This window comes from Lissotriton helveticus, chromosome 11 (assembly GCF_964261635.1).
Source record: "Lissotriton helveticus chromosome 11, aLisHel1.1, whole genome shotgun sequence".
Classification (NCBI taxonomy): domain Eukaryota; kingdom Metazoa; phylum Chordata; class Amphibia; order Caudata; family Salamandridae; genus Lissotriton; species Lissotriton helveticus.
Window position 1 is genome coordinate 1,005,009,739 of NC_136072.1, and position 18,380 is coordinate 1,005,028,118.

Here is an 18,380-nt window from a genome sequence, read left to right on the forward strand (position 1 = left end):
TTCTACTTTAAGGAATCTGCGGCTAGTAGTCTCTATCATATAGTTATTTTCAATAAGTAATGGCTGTTCCATAGAGAAGAATTGGGATACAATATTAAGTGTAATAAAGGTTATCTCCATCTAGAAACCAGCTAAAAATGTAACTTTTTTGACTTTTTGAAATACTTATTACAAATCCAATGCACTAGTGAAATCGCATTTGTGATACATATTTTAGAAAGATTACTTCAAAAAGTGACCTTTTCCCTACTTGAGTTCCCTTAAACCTAAATCTGCATTTTGCTCTCAAACATCTGCCAGTCAGTTATTAGTATTTCAATATGCATGAATGAGGTGTGAACATTCTTCCAGGACCGGGATTAAAGGCCTCTGGTGAAGGGAGGAGTTGCTGTGACCTTGACAGTATGGCCGTGAGATGGCCCCTAGGACATCATTACTTTCAAAGAGGTCTACCATGTCGCAAGCAGATATAGCCAATACCTATGACTGCACCCTTCTTTGCCTCTCCTTCCAACTCCCATGAAGAGACGGGTTTCAATCAAAGGGGTCTCTTGTTGACATCACAGTGCGTGCTGAATTGTCAGGACCTGCTTGACAGGTCTGCTGAGATTTTTCATGCGACACTATGGGCACATCTCAAAGGAGTGAAGCAATGTGCCTGAATAGTTTGTGTATATCCATTATCTGGTTGTTGAACTCGGCTTTTCTTCGAACAGGCGTTTGTCTACTGGTTTGTTGGGGGTACAGGTACTGCCTTAAACTAGATTTTAGTGTCAGATGTGGGAGGACACTAGGATTACCATAGTACACTTCCCAAACACACCCCCAGCTCTCAGAGACCATGTGAAGTGCGGCCGAAGACTTTACCCATTTTGGGCAGTTTCAAGATGGCTGGAGTTAGCCATAGGAGCCTTTAGGCCATTTGTTAGGGTATCCCTAGGGGTCAGTCCCACTCACTAGCTCATGCCAGGCATAAATGTGGCCTCTCTAGGCACCCACTTGAGAACACTCCTAGACAAGTGGAAGTCAAGTCAAGTCATAAATTTGTATAGCGCGCTATTCACCCAGAGGGTCTCAAGGCGCTTAAGGGAAGAGGGGTTCGCTACTGATCGAACAGCCAGGTCTTGAGTTGTTTTCTGAAGGAGAGGTGGTTCTGTGTAAGACGTAGGTGGGTGGGGAGGGAGTTCCAGGTCTTGGCCGCCAAGTAGGAGAAGGATCTTCCTCCCATGGTGGCTCTTCGGATGCGTGGAATCGTGGCGAGGGCTTGGTTGGACGATCGTAGTTGGCGGGTGGGGGTGTAAAAGGTCAGGCGAGTGTTGAGGTATCTGGGTCCTAGGTCGTGAAGGGCCTTGTGTGCGTGGGTGAGGAGTCGGAACGTGATTCTCTTGTTGACGGGGAGCCAGTGCAGGTCTCTCAGGTGACCAGATATGTGGTTGTGGCGAGGTATGTCTAGGAGGAGTCTGGCGGAAGCGTTCTGAATGCGCTGAAGTCTATTCTGTAATTTGGCTGTGGTTCCGGCGTAGAGGGTGTTTCCGTAGTCCAGACGGCTTGTGACAAGTGCTTGGGTGACCGTCTTCCTTGTTTCGGTGGGGATCCAGCGGAAGATCTTTCGGAGCATGCGTAGGATGTTGAAACATGATGATGAGACGGCGTTGACTTGTCTGGTCATCGAGAGGGAGGAGTCTAGGATGAATCCCAAGTTGCGAGCATGGTCCGTTGGTTTGGGTGCGCTGCCTAGGGCCGAGGGCCACCAAGAGTCGTCCCAGGCAGAGGGGGATGATCCTAGGATAAGCACTTCCGTCTTGTCTGAGTTCAGTTTTAGGCGGCTGTTCTTCATCCACTCGGCTACGTCTTTCATCCCTTCGTGTAGGTTGGTTTTGCCGGTGGTTGGGTCATTGGTGAGGGAGAGGATCAGCTGGGTGTCGTCTGCATAGGAGATGATGTTGAGATTGTGTTGGCGTGCGATGGATGCGAGGGGACGCATGTAGACGTTGAAGAGGGTGGGGCTGAGTGAAGATCCTTGTGGTACACCGCATATGACTTCGGTGGCGTCTGATCTGAAAGGGGGGAGGCGGACTCTCTGGGTTCTTCCGGCTAGGAATGAGATGATCCAGTCCAAGGCCTTATCTTGTATTCCGACGTTCCTGAGGCGTTGTACAAGGGTGCGGTGGCAGACTGTGTCGAACGCTGCGGAGAGGTCCAGGAGGATGAGGGCCACTGTTTCCCCGTTGTCGAGCAGTGTCCGGATGTCGTCTGTGGCTGCAATGAGGGCGGTCTGGGTACTGTGGTTGGCTCGGAAACCAGATTGTGAGGGGTCTAGGGCATTGTTAGATTCAAGGAAGGCGGCGAGCTGACTGTTGACGGTCTTCTCTATGACTTTGGCGGGGAATGGGAGGAGCGAGATGGGACAGTAGTTCTTAAGCTCGGTGGGGTCCGCTGTAGGTTTCTTCAGGAGGGCACTAAGTTCGGCATGTTTCCAGCTTTCCGGTAAGGTGGCGGTGTTGAAGGAGCAGTTGATGATGTCCCGGAGTTGGGGGGCGATGATGGAGTCGGCCATGTTGAAGATGTGATGGGGGCATGGGTCGGTTGGCGATCCGGAGTGGATGGAGTTCATCGTGCGGATGGTGTCTTCGGTGCTGATCGGGGTCCAGGAGGGGAGGGTGGTGGTGGGGGGCTTCTGTTCTGTGGTTGGGGGAGTGGTCAGGTGGCCGAAGCTGTTATGTATGTCAGCGATCTTGCTGTGGAAGAATGAGGCAAGAGAATCGCAGAGGTCTTGAGAGGGAGTGATGTCGTTGTTGCAGGCGTTGGCCACTCTAAGTATCGTAATGGCTGATGCACTTACAACCCGGGAGAATGGATTCAGAAGGTTGTAGTGGTGTCCTGCTCATGCAGGGACACCCTCACAGTTACAACCAAGCACCCTGCCTTCAGGATTGCAAAGGCTTGCTACAGGGGTGACTTATAGGTTTTAAGTGCAGTTGTAAGTGCAGTGACCCTAGATATAGGAAACCTATATCTTTTGTAAGTGGTGCTAGCACCAGCTTACACAGGATGCAATGGCAGGCCTGTAGTTATAGGTTGCATGGTCTCCCATGAGTGGCATAATACATGCTTCATCCCATGGGGGACCTCTGGAGTACCTATTCCCTGGGTACCTTAGTAACATATACTAGGGACTTATAAGGGTACCCCAGTATCCAATCTGGGGTGTACTTAAATACTGAACATACCAATTTAAGGCAGAAAGCAGATAGACTGGGGTCCTGATTAGCAGGATCCCAGTCAGACCAGTCAATAACAGCTTAGCACCAGGCAAAATGTGGGGGTAGCCATGCAGAAGGATCCTACCTTCCTACAGTATATTACCGGCATTCCATCTTAGTCAGAATCAAAATACTCCTAAGTCATTGGCACTCGGTGCTTCTTAGCACAGTATCTACTTAAAACATTACATTTTCATATCTTTGGTTCTCCCTTACTGGATTTGTATCATTTTGGTGTCATTTTGTTTATTTAATTTTACGCTATTTTTCACATTGTTTTGGGATAATTATTGTTTTGCATTTCAAATTTATTACGGTTTTAGAACTGCATAAACAAACAGTCTACACATTGCCTCCAAGTTAAGCCTGTCTAATCTGTGCCATAGCTATCAGGGGATTGAGCTCTGGCTTATTTAGCATTGTTAGCTGTTCGCCCTGACAAGGATTGTGATTCTTACTTGTGGTGGGTAAGTACCACCCAATAACTAATAACCTATTTTTTTAGATCAATGGCAGTATATATATATATATATATATATATATATATATATATATATATATATAGATATAGATATATATATATTGTATAAGGCAGGATACTTTTCAAGTGTGTAGCCACAGAGCACCCCAATTTGGAAGATAATGGACAATATAGGAGAGTCAAAATCAGAGAGAAAAAGGCACACAGGTTGCACCAACAATGCCAAGAAGAATAGGGCTCATATGCATATGCCTGTGATAGGAAAGAATGGAGTGAAGTGTCAAATAATAAACAGTAACACTAATCATAAGTGGGGGGGGGAAATGATTACAAAAGAATAAAAATTTAACTAAAAGACCCGAAAAGAAATATGTCAATGTCCAAACATAACAAGGGATGTATATGTTCACATATTACAGAAAACAACAATACCCCACAAACAACATAGGGATCAACTATCATTATAGCACTTTTGATCTAGGCGACAGTGCCCAGTTGTTCCCATAGAGTGCAGTGCAAGCACTTGATCAAAGGTCAGTCTCGGTGTCTCTGCTATATTGAGAATCAAGAATAAATTAAGAATGCAATGGCAGGACTGGGGTTGGCGCGACTATCTCTTATTCATGTTTGTCAGCTTCTGTATGCGGGTGTGATGTGTTCTCGTCTTTGCCTTCTCCCGACAATTGTAAACATAGCTGGTATTGTTATTTTTGCTGGTTTCTCAAATCAATAAAATTGGTTATCAAAAAAAGAATGCAATGGCAGTCATTCATTCAGTAATGATCAGGAATTCCGCCATTCCTACATTGTGTTTAGTCCTTTAGGGATTGAGGCACAAGTTACTACTTGTGTAACGATATATCTGTAAGAGACATTAGTTAGTGATATATTCCTTACCTTAGAATATCCCCAGGCGTCAGACTGGATCCGGAAATTTTTGCGTAGCAATACCCCCGCGCGTCGGTAGGCGTCGTCCGCGGCTCCGCGTCCGTCGTCGGCGTCGTTAGCGTTGGAATGACGTCGTCGGAGTACTTAGACGCCGCCCATGCGCGCTGACGTCAGTTCTGATACACAGCTTTTCCGCGCCAGATACGCAGAGCCATGATAGAACCAACACGGGTGCCAAGAAACTAGGGCCCTGAAAGGGGATGACCTTAACCCTAGATATCGGTTCGCAGAACGGGGAGGATGGGTGGGTCGGTAAGGAATCTATCACTAACTAATGTCTCTTACAGATATATCGTTACACAAGTAGTAACTTGTGCATCTGAAAGAGACACGTTAGTATTAGATTCCTTACCTTAGAATAGATACCCCAGCAATACCAACCCCGGTGGTGGGTCTGCGAACCAATAATCACACCAGAAAGTCCTGGAGGACGGAACGGCCAAAGAAGCCATCCCTCCGGACTTGACTGTCCAGGCAGTAGTGTCTTGCAAACGTGTGCAGCTAGGCCCACGTAGCTGCCTGGCAAATGTCCTGCAAGGGCACTCCCCGGCCCAGGGCAGTAGTAATCGCCGTGGCCCGAGTGGAATGAGCCCTCAATCCAACAGGGGGCTCCTTCTTAGCCATGGAGTAACATGCCTGGATACACAGGATGATCCACCGGGAGATGGTCCGCTTGTGCACCGCTTTCCCCTTCTTAGCGCCCACGTAACCAACAAAGAGTTGGTCATCCACCCGGAACTGGCGTGTGCGATCCAAGTAGAATGAGAGCGCACGTGTTGGGTCCAGACGGTGGAGCCGCTCTTCCTCTTTAGAGGGATGCGGAGGTGGAAAGAAGGTAGGCAAAGTGATGGACTGCCCGATGTGGAAGGCTGAGACAACCTTGGGCAGGAAAGATGGATTAGTACGCAACACCACTTTGTCCGGATGGACAGAAAGGAAAGGAGGAGTACAAGAAAGGGCCTGGAGCTCACTCACACTCCTGGCAGAGGTGGTGGCAACCAGGAAAGCAGTCTTCAGAGTCAGAAGGCGAAGAGGACAGTTGAGAAGTGGCTCAAAGGGAGCGCACATCAGGAAAGTAAGAACAAGGTTCAAGTCCCACTGGGGCATCACGAAGAGAACAGGAGGGAACATGTGTGTGATGCCTTTAAGAAATCTATTTACAATAGGGGACTTGAACAGAGAAGGCTGATCAGGTAGCCTTAAGAAGGCAGAAAGGTAGCCCTTGACAGTGCCCAAAGCAGAGCCCTGCTGGGCAAGAGAAAGAAGAAAGAGGAGAACCTCAGAAAGGGGGGCAGAGAGTGGATCCACAGCCTTTGCTGTGCACCATGCCACAAATCTGTTCCACCTGCAGGCGTATACCGACTTTGTGGAGGGACGCCTGGCTGCCAGAATGACATTACAGACTTCGGGAGGCAAGTCAAATGGCCTCAACTGTCGCCGCTAAATCTCCAAGCTTGTAGGTGGAGACTGGACAGGTTCGGGTGGAGGACCGTCCCCTGCTGCTGCGACAGAAGGTCCTCCCGAAGAGGCAGACGAATCGGGGGATCGACTGACATGCTGAGTAGCTCGGGATACCAGTATCTTCGTGCCCAGTCCGGAGCCACAAGGATAACCTGGGCCCGGTCGCGCCTGATCTTCTTCAGCACTCTGGGTAGAAGTGGTATAGGCGGAAAGGCGTACAACAGACCGCAACTCCACTCGCGACGAAAAGCGTCTCCGAGCGAGTGCCGCCTTGGTAATTCCAACGCGCAGAACTGATGACATTGCGCGTTCTCTTCGGTGGCGAATAGATCTAACCAAGGCTCTCCCCACTGCTGAAAGAGGCCTTGCGCCACGCCCGAGCTCAGACGCCATTCGTGATCCATCATGCACCGACGGCTGAGTTCGTCCGCCCTGGCATTCAGAGAACCTGCCAGGTGTTGAACCACCAGGGTCACGCCCTGACGTTCCAGCCACTGCCAGAGGCGCAGAGCCTCCTGGCATAGGGTCCACGACCCCACCCTGCCCTGTTTGTTGCAGTACCACATGGCGGTGGTGTTGTCCGTGAACACCTGCACTACACTCCCCCGGACAGAGGGGAGGAATGCCTTCAGTGCTAGACGAATCGCCCGTAACTCCAACAGGTTGATGTGGAGCCGGGCCTCCGCCGGAGACCAGAGTCCTCTGATCTCCGCCTCTCCCATGTGGCCACCCCAGCCCTGGAGGGACGTGTCCGTCACAACTACGTGCTCCGGGTGGGGTAGGGAGAGGGATCTGCCACTGACCCAATCGCGGTCCGTTAGCCACCACTGCAACTGTCTCGCAGTGCCCTCCGAGACCAAGACGTGATCGGACAAGTTGCCCTGATGCTGGGCCCACTGAAATTTCAGGTCTCACTGCAGAGCCCGCATCCGCCACCGGGCGTGACGCACCAGAAGGATGCAGGAGGCCATCAGTCCCAGAAGCCGCAGCGTCAACCTGACCGAGACTCGAGATAAAGGCCGGAAGATTGGAATCAGAGCCTGAATATCCCGAACCCGCTGTTCGGGAGGGTAAACCCGAAACTGCGCAGAGTCTAGAACCGCTCCGATGAAGAGGAGCTTCTGAGAGGGACACAGGTGTGACTTCGGCACATTGATGGAGAACCCCAGCAAGTTCAGGAGGTCGGCCGTAGTCTGGAGGTGGCTGACGACTGTCTGGGGCGAGCCCGCCTTCAACAACCAGTCGTCGAGGTAGGGGAAGACTGACACCCCTAACCTGCGCAGATGAGCTGCGACCACCGCCATCACTATCGTGAACACCCGTGGGGCGCTGGTAAGGCCGAAGGGGAGCACGGTAAACTGAAAGTGCTCGTGGCCTACCGTGAACCGCAGGTAACGCCGGTGGGCCGGCAGGACGGGGATGTGAAAATAAGCGTCCTGCAAGTCCAACGCTACCATCCAGTCTCCGGGGTCCAGGGCAGCTAAGACCTGAGCCAAAGTCAGCATCTTGAACTTCTCTTGTCGGAGGAAGCCGTTGACGTTCCGCAGGTCCAAGATAGGGCGCAGACCCCCCTTGCCCTTCTTGGGAACCAGAAAGTAGTGGGAGTAACATCCACACCCTACTTCTGGCCCAGGAACGCGCTCGATGGCCCCCTTGGCCAAGAGGGCCGTGACTTCCCCTTGCAGAAGTTGCAAGTGATCCCCCGACACGCGGTGGAATTGCGGTGGCATGGCTGGAGGGGCCGCCTCGAAGGGGAGGGAGTAGCCCCTTTGGACGATTTGCAGCACCCACCTGTCCGATGTGACAGTGCGCCAGTGGGAGTGGTGATGGCGAACCCTGCCTCCCACAGGCGTCACATGGGCCCGAAAACTCGGACTAGGAAGATTTGGAGGCAGGTGCTGCGGAGGGAGGTGTGGACTGGCCTCGCCGCTGACCCCGACCGCCGCCACGGCGGTTTCCACGGCCGCCACCGCGCTGCTGGACATTCTGCGGTGCGTGGCTGGCAGCACGTGTGGGGACACCCCTTCCGTGGCCACGAAACCAGCGAAAGGCACCCGATTGCTGGCGTGTGGCCAAGAGGCCTAAGGACTTGGCCGTAGCCCTGGAGTCCTTAAAGCGCTCCAGCGCATGGTCTGCCTTGTCGCCAAAAAGGCGACGGCCATCGAACGGCATGTCCAGAAGAGTGGCCTGGACATCGGCCGAAAAATTGGCGGACCTCAACCAGGCGTGGCGTCTAACCGCCACCGTCGTTGCCATCGCCCTGCCCAGTGAGTCCGTGGTATCCAGCCCACACCGGATAGAGTATCGTGCCGCATCTCGACCCTCCACAAGGGCTTGGGCGAGTTTAGCCCGGACCTCCTCCGGGCATTGTGGCAGCACGTCCGCAACCGTGTCCCACAGGGTGTGGGTGTAGCGGCCCAAGAGACACGCGGTATTGACAGACCGCAGACCCAAACTCAGGGACGAGAACACCTTCTTTCCGAACTGTTCATATCTCTTGGATTCCCGATCGGGCGGGGCCGTCGGGAATGCGGTCTGGGAAGTGGAGGCCTACATAACCAGGCTCTCGGGGGTGGGATGGGTGGACAAAAAGCAAGGGTCGCCCGGAGCCGGGCGGTAGCGTCTGGCCACGTTCCTATCCACAGGCGGACCTGTGGCGGGCTTGGACCAAGTGCCCACCAGAACGTCACATAAGGCTTCATTAAACGGCAGCAGAGGCTCACTGAAGCTTGCCTGCGGTTTAAGAACCTCAGTGAGGAGGTTAGTCCTCACGGCCGCGACGGGGAGCTCAAGGCCCAAGGCCTTGGCTGCCCTCATCAACACTACGCTGTAAGCTGCCTCCTCCTCCGTAGCCACGGTGGGAGGGGATACAAATCCAGTGTCTGGCGAGGTGTCAATACCACTGGCCTCCCCAAGCTCATATGTCCAGTCCTCTTGAGACTGACACTCCTGTGTCAGAGGGTCCTCAGACCTCTCCCAATCACCTCCGTCACCAGTCTCCTGTAACTCAGGGTCAACAGACTGGACCTCCTCATGGAAATAGAAATCTCCAAAGGCCGTCGGAAGCGGCGCCCAACGGCGCCGTTCCGGTGCCAGAGTCGGACCGAAGGAAAGATTGGGGACGGCGTCCACAATGGGCGCCGGGGGCGACACCCTCGGGGCCGGCGCCGGTGAGGTCGTGAGGTCGACCGGTGACGACCCGGATCCGGAAGCGGATCCGGTGACATCCTGCGGCGCCAGGACCGAAGTCGCCGGCGGCGCCGGGGCCGAAGCACCCGGCGGCGTCGGGGCCGAAGCGCCCGACCTGCTAGGGCCTCCAGCCGGGACCGCTGGGCCCGAAGGCGCCGCGGAACCCGGCTGAGGAGGGAGGGACCTCATGGCCATGAGGTACCGCTCGACCTCCTCCGGCGTCGCGCCGTGCCCAGGGACCCGAAGGTGTTCGGCAGGCGGCGACGCTTGTGACTCTTGGAGCCGCGTGGGCGGTGTCGCCCGAACCCCCGGCCGCATCGTGCGAGCGGGGGGGATGGGTCGGAGGAGCGATGATGCCGCTCCGACCTCTCATGCCTCTTACCTGAGGACTTGGAGCCCGACAACCGATGTCCACTCCCGGAGCTGCGGGGACTCCGACCCCGCGACCGGTCCCTCGACCTCCCGTGGGACCAGGACCTGGAATGGCGCGGGCCGACTGCCGGAGCTCGAGCCGCTTGCGGGACCGCTCCCGCCTAGCCTTCGACGTCAGGGCCCGGCAGTCGGGGCAGGTGCGTCGTCGTGGTCGAGGCCTAAGCACTTCAGGCACCGGCGATGGGGGTCCGTGACCGACATCAGTCGGTAGCATTTTGAACAGGGCTTGAACCCGGGCATCCCTACCGGCACCGATAGAGTCGAAGACTCAAGAAAGAAAGGATCAAAAAGTTTAGTCAAAGAATGACATGGGGTAGAGCTTCTCCAGATCTGCGCTAGCTGGCGCGGAAAAAAGAAGAACTGACGTCATTCCGGGCTAACGGCGCCGACGACGGACGCGGAGCCGCGGACGACGCCTACCGACGCGCAGGGGTATAGCGACGCAAAAATTTCCGGATCCAGTCTGACGCCTGGGGATATTCTAAGGTAAGGAATCTATCACTAATGTGTCTCTTTCAGATTCACACTTCTCTATCCGTTAGTACACCAGTCCTTGAAAAACTGCACTTACTTGATCAAAAAATCTGCTGTATATTTGATTTTTGCGGTAAAAAATTGGATGCAATCTTGTGATTATGCCTTTACTGCTTCCAATGATTTTACTGTGTAAAATGTATCATTGTCTAAGACTTGTGCAAACCACTGTACCTTATATAATGATATACCCAGGTTCATTTAGGCATATGGGTTGCTCTTGCTGTTTGTAATCTCTTAAATATAATCATGCACAATTTTTCACGAACCTTGGAACTTCATGATAATGCTTCATTATAAACAATATTTTTTCCAAACACCATGTTAAAACATAAGCATGTTGTGCACTTCTTATATGCCCATAAGCACTTGTTTATATGCATTCTTAGATTTAATGACAACGACCATACCTTTCAAGAGAATGTAGGAAATCAGTCATACAAGTTCTGAAGAGTGCATCTGCCACATTTAAAGACCCACATACCACACCAAGTATGGTATCTGGCTTTTCAGCCTAAAAATAAAAGTTAAAAGTGAATTTAATTACACATTAACTTATAAAAGCATGCGACAAAAAAAAACACTAAAGGGATAGCTCACAATAATTAAATTTGGTAGCTTACCCGTGTATTTTATCAGCAGAGACGCAACAAATAAAGTAGATACTATGTATAAAATGCATTCCAATTACACTACAGCAAGGTATCCACAAAATATATACTGAATGTTAGAACATTTTATTCATTTCTCCCTTTCTTATTACCCAAGAAAGCTTAAAAGGGCAATTTGCAGTGGAGTACTTATTTACTGGGTAAGCTTACAAACAAGACAACATCCCTTTGAATATTCCTACCTGTACTTTCTCTGCTATGAGGTGATCCAGCCACCCAGTGTCTGTCTCGTTGTTCTGAAAGCTTTCAGTTTCCAGCAACTTGATGAGGTACTCGACTGTCGTTCTGAAGTCTCCACGGATTGATAACTCTTTCAGTGCTACCACCATATTCCTTCAAAATAAACAGCTCAAATTAATATGTGCTGGCATTCTATTGTTTGTAACAATTGTGGTTTATTCGTGGAAGAGCATTCAAATATAACCCTGATACCAATGACTGTACGTGCTCCATATCCGTTCATGCACAGTAAATTATGGAGGTACAAATCCTACTGAAACTTGGCATTACTTTTATGAAGTCAGATAACTGAATACACAGCACAGCGTTTCTGCTTTATGGTTTATATGTTACACAAAGCTCTTTTTAAGAAGATGATGTGATAGCATAAAGATATATGTCCGCACTTTGTCAACAAATTATAATTTTTAATACTGTTGCAACATGCAGTAACTAAAGATCAATATAATACTGACAAACGTGAAAGGGAATTCACGAGCGACTATTCAAACCTTGCATCACAAATCACAAGGCTTGCTTTTGGCATAATAATGTTGAGAAATATTATAGAAGGTCTAAGCGAGATACTTTTATGGAAAGTGGAACTTCAGGCATTCCAAAAGGAGTATCTATCGCATAACAGTCTGAGTCATGGTCGCACAATGACACTACATCTTGAAAGAACACCCACATCACAAAATAAGATTAGCTTTCCCTCTCTGACCAGTCTGGAGAATGGGAACATTTGGCATTATGAGCAAATATTTGTACTGCGCCATTTAGGAAGCTCATAATTCTAGCTTGATTTTGGGTGCTTAAGTAGAAATTAGCTAGGGTTAGAAAATAAGGGATTCATCATATATTTCATCTAAAGATTGTCTTGCCATCTCCTACACAAAGATGTTCCCAATTTCTATTGTTTTTATATGCACAGCTTTTATTTGAATGATCATCGGCTTTATAGCTGCAATTACACTTATTCAAATACTCTGCACAAAACAAGGCTTTAACATATTAACAAAGGCTTTTGTAATAACAGAAGATATTTCTTGTGTCTGAGTGCCATGCACGTATTTTTCAGAGAAAGGTGTTCAGTAAACCACATTCAAATAGAATGCATTACTGGCAGTCTTGACTGTTACCCCGGTGATCATTATCTTAAGATAAGTGATGGGAAATGCGTAGGTCACAGCCTATTTTCCGTGTTCACGCTGGCAAGTTGGTTAAGGAAAACCTTATGGACCTGGGCAAACATATCAAATGTACTTGTCCCTTCCATCACCAACAGATTCACATTCTTTGAAGACATTACATTGCAATAGCTAGCCCTCATAATACCAGGAAACTAGAGGTTTATCGAGGCATACTAAAAAGAGTCCAAACGCTTCCACGAGAAAGTAGATGTTTGGCATTTGAAGCATCCCAACCATCTCCACATAAATATTACGGTCAGACAGCGATACCCTTATCAAGTTCCCTTCCACGCAGGCTGACGGGTCCCCTGCCATCCCCGGGAAGGCAGCAGCTCGCTAAGGGAAGGTGTGCATGGGATAGCCAAAAGGTTTATACCAGTGCTCTCACAAACACATGCTTGGTGGTATTTCACCTGCCACCACCAGCTACACTATTCCAACTCAGCATTAACAGTTAGACTGTGGGAAGAGCTCAACATTTAGGGTGAAAATTAGGTCCCCATCTGTCCACATTTTTACCAGTACTAGTGACCAGAGGCTCTCTCTAGGGGGGTTTCCATGCCAGCTGCATCACCCACCTGTTATCGCGGAGTATGTAATGATTGGGGTGTACTGCCCATCGGTAAGAGGATCTACTGATGGGAAATGCAGATAGTCTTTTTTCAGAATGTGGACCGAAAGGTGATAAGAAATATTCATCTTAGGGTGAAAGGGCAAGCTGCTCGTCAGAACTGTCAGCCTGGTCCTATATTATGTGGAGGGGTGGTATCAGGACCGGTGCCACATGAATCACAAAACCTGTGGAATCAGAATCCCATTTGGAGAGTGGCTTAAGGGTTGATTGGAGGATTGAAAAAAACAAGGACCCCCTGAACAATAGTCGGAAACTCCTAGGGCAGGGATTACAATATGTGAGTATAAATTCCTAGGCAGTTGAGGTATTGAAAAACAAGTGACTTAAAATGACAGCGAAAAGATGGAGTCCATTTCGCCACTGAATTTGAATACCTTAGACAACTGTAGAAAAATTTGTTTTTTCCCAGTGTGTTTCTGTTTTATGAGTAACATGTGTATAAACTGTATGTATTTTTAATTTATTGTATTTTCATCATATAGTTTCTGATGTCCAGTATTCTATATGATTTTTAACTATGTTCATTAAAACTATGGTTGTTTTTATATGGTTCTTAATTTTCTTTTCGCTGTCATTTTAAGTCACTTGTTTTTCAATACCTCAACTGCCTAGGAATTTATACTCACTTAAGGGTTGATAAGTCATCCCAAAGATCTCAAGCATGACCCATCGAATGGCCTTGGCTTGAGGTGGGTCGGCAACAGGAGACCAAAACTTCAGCTTCACTTTTGAAAATCATAAGCCGGTCATCAAGGAAAATTGCAGAGAAGAGTCCGAACAGCTCAGTGAGCAGGATAGTTTCCTCAAGAAAGAAGATGACTTGTTCAATTTCCTTTGAGGCTTTTTTGTGACTTCTCCAGGAAGATACCTTCAGGGGCCTGTCCCTGACAGGCTATTTACATGAGGAAAGGGACAGCTAAAGCTATGAGCTATCCCTAAATGTCCTAGCCAAAAACAATTTGGCACCCTAATCCCTAATGGTCTTTGAGTTCACTGAGGGGAAACAGTTGCAGGTAGAGGGGCCAAAGTCAGATCCAAGACACAACATACAGATGTGGTGTTTGTCCAATAAAGACATTCATGTGGCAATGCCGACGATGTTTAGGCTCGGAGATCTTGAGATGTGACAATTGACCTAATTGCTGTTGAAAAACTGACGATTTTTATCAAGTCTTTTCTTTTGTAACAATAACTTACATGTTTTAAGTGAATTTCAGAGGTTTTCGTTAAACATATAAGATGTTATAACCAATGCTAGACATAATTTCACTAACTGCAGTTTAGTCAATGCATTTCTCTGCTTTTATGAGGGTATACAAAATCCAAACTACCTGAACTTTAAACATACATTTGTAATGCCAGTTTCTCTTAAACTCAGTGCTTGAAATGGAAAACTAGAAGTGCATGTACTCTGTAGCAGAGTACCTGCTTGTTTCTGAGAAGTGCTGGTACTCTCCAATTAAAAGTATTACGTCGCTCCTGAAAAGTGCCGGTACTCTCCCTCTCAAAATATAAATGTGCTGGTACTCCATACCGGGCAGTACCGGCCCATTTAAAGCACTGCTTAAACTACTGAACGGATTTATACCAAATCTATGGGAGTTAAAATAGGAAAAGTTACTTTTTTCAAATCCCTTCAACACACTACTTACCCCCTTGATCTGCATGAAACTTACAATGACAACACCAAACCGGATACCTCTTTTCATAGGTTTTTTTACGTTTGTCAAACAGCGATAATGCCATTAAGTACAGTGAAACAGCTTTTCAATGGAAACTGATCTAACCACTGCTACACACTTGGTATCGTCGACTTGGTAATGTGTATATACAGAAACAAGGAGACACAAACTGAAAGTAGCCTTGAATAATATATCCTGAGAAAACTATGCGAGTATACACAGGTCCGTTTGAAACTAATTTGCTAAGGAAGAAGGGTTGATATTCAGAGAGACAGACGAGGAACCTGAACCGTGGCAGAACGAGAGGGTGTCGCTGTATGCAGAAGACGTCCTCATGTTTGTCGCAAGGCGGATCCATAAAGACCTTTTGCTTGACAGGCTGGAGATGTTTGGAGGCAACTACTGATACAGGGTCAACTGGAACAAATCGATACTGTTTAAGGCAGGATCGTGGGTTCACGAGATTGCGATATCTGCCCTTCACCCCTGCGCGTGACCACAGGGGCGAGGAGTCGCCCACTAAAGAACAATGGATTGCTGGGACGGAGGTTGGCATGGGAGCTGAAAGGGTGGTGTACACTGCCAGAGGGTGCCCCGGAAATTCAAGAAAACATGGGGCCGCTGGAGGAAGGTTTATGGTCTCGGGGTGGGGGATTCCCAAGCGTTGCAGCATTGTGACCCCCACTTTCCACCCGCAAAGTACCCACAATGGTACGAGGGTTACTCTTCCTGCTCCATTTAAGCCCCCGCCCCCTGCCACACTGACTATTGGGACAGTAACAATTTGAAAATACAATCCCAGGTACGATGCAACCTGGCCTGCTACGGACTAGTTTCCTAATGGTACCTGGTTTTCCCATGCCCCGCCTAGCGGTTTGTTTCTGCATAAAACAACAAGCATTAGAAATGCAATCGGGCTCGGATTTATTTGAGTTTGAGCTAATGGCATTGTAAATGCCAATGTCTTTTTGCCATGTGTTATGGAGTGTGTGCATGTGGTGTGTAGTGGAAGTATCTTGGTTGAATTGTAATTTTACCAATGGTGGCATGCTGTGCTTTATATGAATATGTTTAAAAGTAAAGTGTACCATACTGCGATTGCTTGGTGGAAAAGTGCACTGCCGGCTGGAGGTGTGTGTGCCTGGTGGAAGGGTGCACTGACGGCTGGTGGGTGTGTGCTTGGTAAAAGCGTGCACAGATGGATGATGGTTGTTGGTGTTTGTGCATGGTGAAAGCATTCATTGACGGCTGGGGGTGTGTTGTTGTGTGTGTTGTTTTCTGTGTGCTGGTGAGTGTGTGGTGGTGAGTCTGTGGGGGTGAGCCTGGGGAGTGAGTGTGTTGTGTTGAGTGGTGACAAGTGTGTGGTGTTGAGAGACTGAGGTGTGTGGTTTGTGTGTGCGTTATGTGTGTGTGGTGTATGTGTGTGTGGTGTTTTCTGCACACTCACACACTGCCCCTACACATTCACACACTGCTCACCCGCACACTCCCAATGTCACCCTGCATAGTCACACACTGTTTACCCTGCACACTCATTCTGCACACTCACACAATGTGCACCCTGACACACTGTCTCTGCAGTCACTCTGCACTCACTGTCACTCTGCACTCACTGTCACTCTGCACTCACTGTCACTCTGCACTCACTGTCACTCTGCACTCACTGTCACTCTGCACTCACTGTCACTCTGCACTCACTGTCACTCTGCACTCACTGTCACTCTGCACTCACTGTCACTCTGCACTCACTGTCACTCTGCACTCACTGTCACTCTGCACTCACTGTCACTCTGCACTCACTGTCACTCTGCACTCACTGTCACTCTGCACTCACTGTCACTCTGCACTCACTGTCACTCTGCACTCACTGTCACTCTGCACCCACTGTCACTCTGCACCCACTGTCACTCTGCACCCACTGTCACTCTGCACCCACTGTCACTCTGCACCCACTGTCACTCTGCACCCACTGTCACTCTGCACCCACTGTCACTCTGCTGTCACTCTGCACCCACTGTCACTCTGCACTCACTGTCACTCTGCACTCACTGTCACTCTGCACTCACTGTCACTCTGCACTCACTGTCACTCTGCACTCACTGTCACTCTGCACTCACTGTCACTCTGCACTCACTGTCACTCTGCACCCACTGTCACTCTGCACCCACTGTCACTCTGCTGTCACTCTGCTGTCACTCTGCACTCTGCTGTCACTCTGCACTCACTGTCACTCTGCACTCACTGTCACTCTGCACTCACTGTCACTCTGCACTCACTGTCACTCTGCACTCACTGTCACTCTGCACTCACTGTCACTCTGCACTCACTGTCACTCTGCACTCACTGTCACTCTGCACTCACTGTCACTCTGCACTCACTGTCACTCTGCACTCACTGTCACTCTGCACTCACTGTCACTCTGCACTCACTGTCACTCTGCACTCACTCTGCACTCTGCACTCACTCTGCACTCACTCTGCACTCACTCTGCACTCACTCTGCACTCACTCTGCACTCACTCTGCACTCACTCTGCACTCACTCTGCACTCACTCTGCACTCACTCTGCACTCACTGTCACTCTGCACTCACTGTCACTCTGCACTCACTGTCACTCTGCACTCACTGTCACTCTGCACTCACTGTCACTCTGCTGTCACTCTGCACTCACTGTCACTCTGCTGTCACTCTGCACTCACTGTCACTCTGCTGTCACTCTGCACTCACTGTCACTCTGCTGTCACTCTGCACTCACTGTCACTCTGCACTCACTGTCACTCTGCACTCACTGTCACTCTGCACTCACTGTCACTCTGCACTCACTGTCACTCTGCACTCACTGTCACTCTGCACTCACTGTCACTCTGCACTCACTGTCACTCTGCACTCACTGTCACTCTGCACTCACTGTCACTCTGCACTCACTGTCACTCTGCACTCACTGTCACTCTGCACTCACTGTCACTCTGCACTCACTGTCACTCTGCTGTCACTCTGCACTCACTGTCACTCTGCTGTCACTCTGCACTCACTGTCACTCTGCTGTCACTCTGCACTCACTGTCACTCTGCTGTCACTCTGCACTCACTGTCACTCTGCTGTCACTCTGCACTCACTGTCACTCTGCTGTCACTCTGCACTCACTGTCACTCTGCACTCACTGTCACTCTGCTGTCACTCTGCACTCACTGTCACTCTGCACTCACTGTCACTCTGCACTCACTGTCACTCTGCACTCACTGTCACTCTGCACTCACTGTCACTCTGCACTCACTGTCACTCTGCACTCACTGTCACTCTGCACTCACTGTCACTCTGCACTCACTGTCACTCTGCACTCACTGTCACTCTGCACTCACTGTCACTCTGCACTCACTGTCACTCTGCACTCACTGTCACTCTGCACTCACTCTGCACTCACTCTGCACTCACTCTGCACTCACTCTGCACTCACTCTGCACTCACTCTGCACTCACTCTGCACTCACTCTGCACTCACTCTGCACTCACTCTGCACTCACTCTGCACTCACTGTCACTCTGCACTCACTGTCACTCTGCACTCACTCTGCACTCACTCTGCACTCACTCTGCACTCACTCTGCACTCACTCTGCACTCACTCTGCACTCACTCTGCTGTCACTCTGCTGTCACTCTGCTGTCACTCTGCACTCA

At 49.6% G+C, this 18,380-nt stretch overlaps 1 protein-coding gene across 10 annotated transcripts in view; it reads right to left on the reverse strand.

The window, feature by feature from the left end:
- Positions 1-18,380, reverse strand: part of ACACB (acetyl-CoA carboxylase beta) — a 2,338,068-nt gene that overhangs the window by 1,519,608 nt on the left and 800,080 nt on the right. For all 10 annotated transcript variants that reach the window (XM_078667379.1, XM_078667377.1, XM_078667383.1 and 7 more), the window contains 2 exons: positions 11,162-11,312; positions 10,719-10,822 (listed from right to left, as the gene is read on the reverse strand). In XM_078667379.1, the coding sequence (XP_078523505.1) occupies positions 10,719-10,822; positions 11,162-11,312 (255 nt within the window). The remainder of the gene's footprint in view (positions 1-10,718; positions 10,823-11,161; positions 11,313-18,380) is intronic.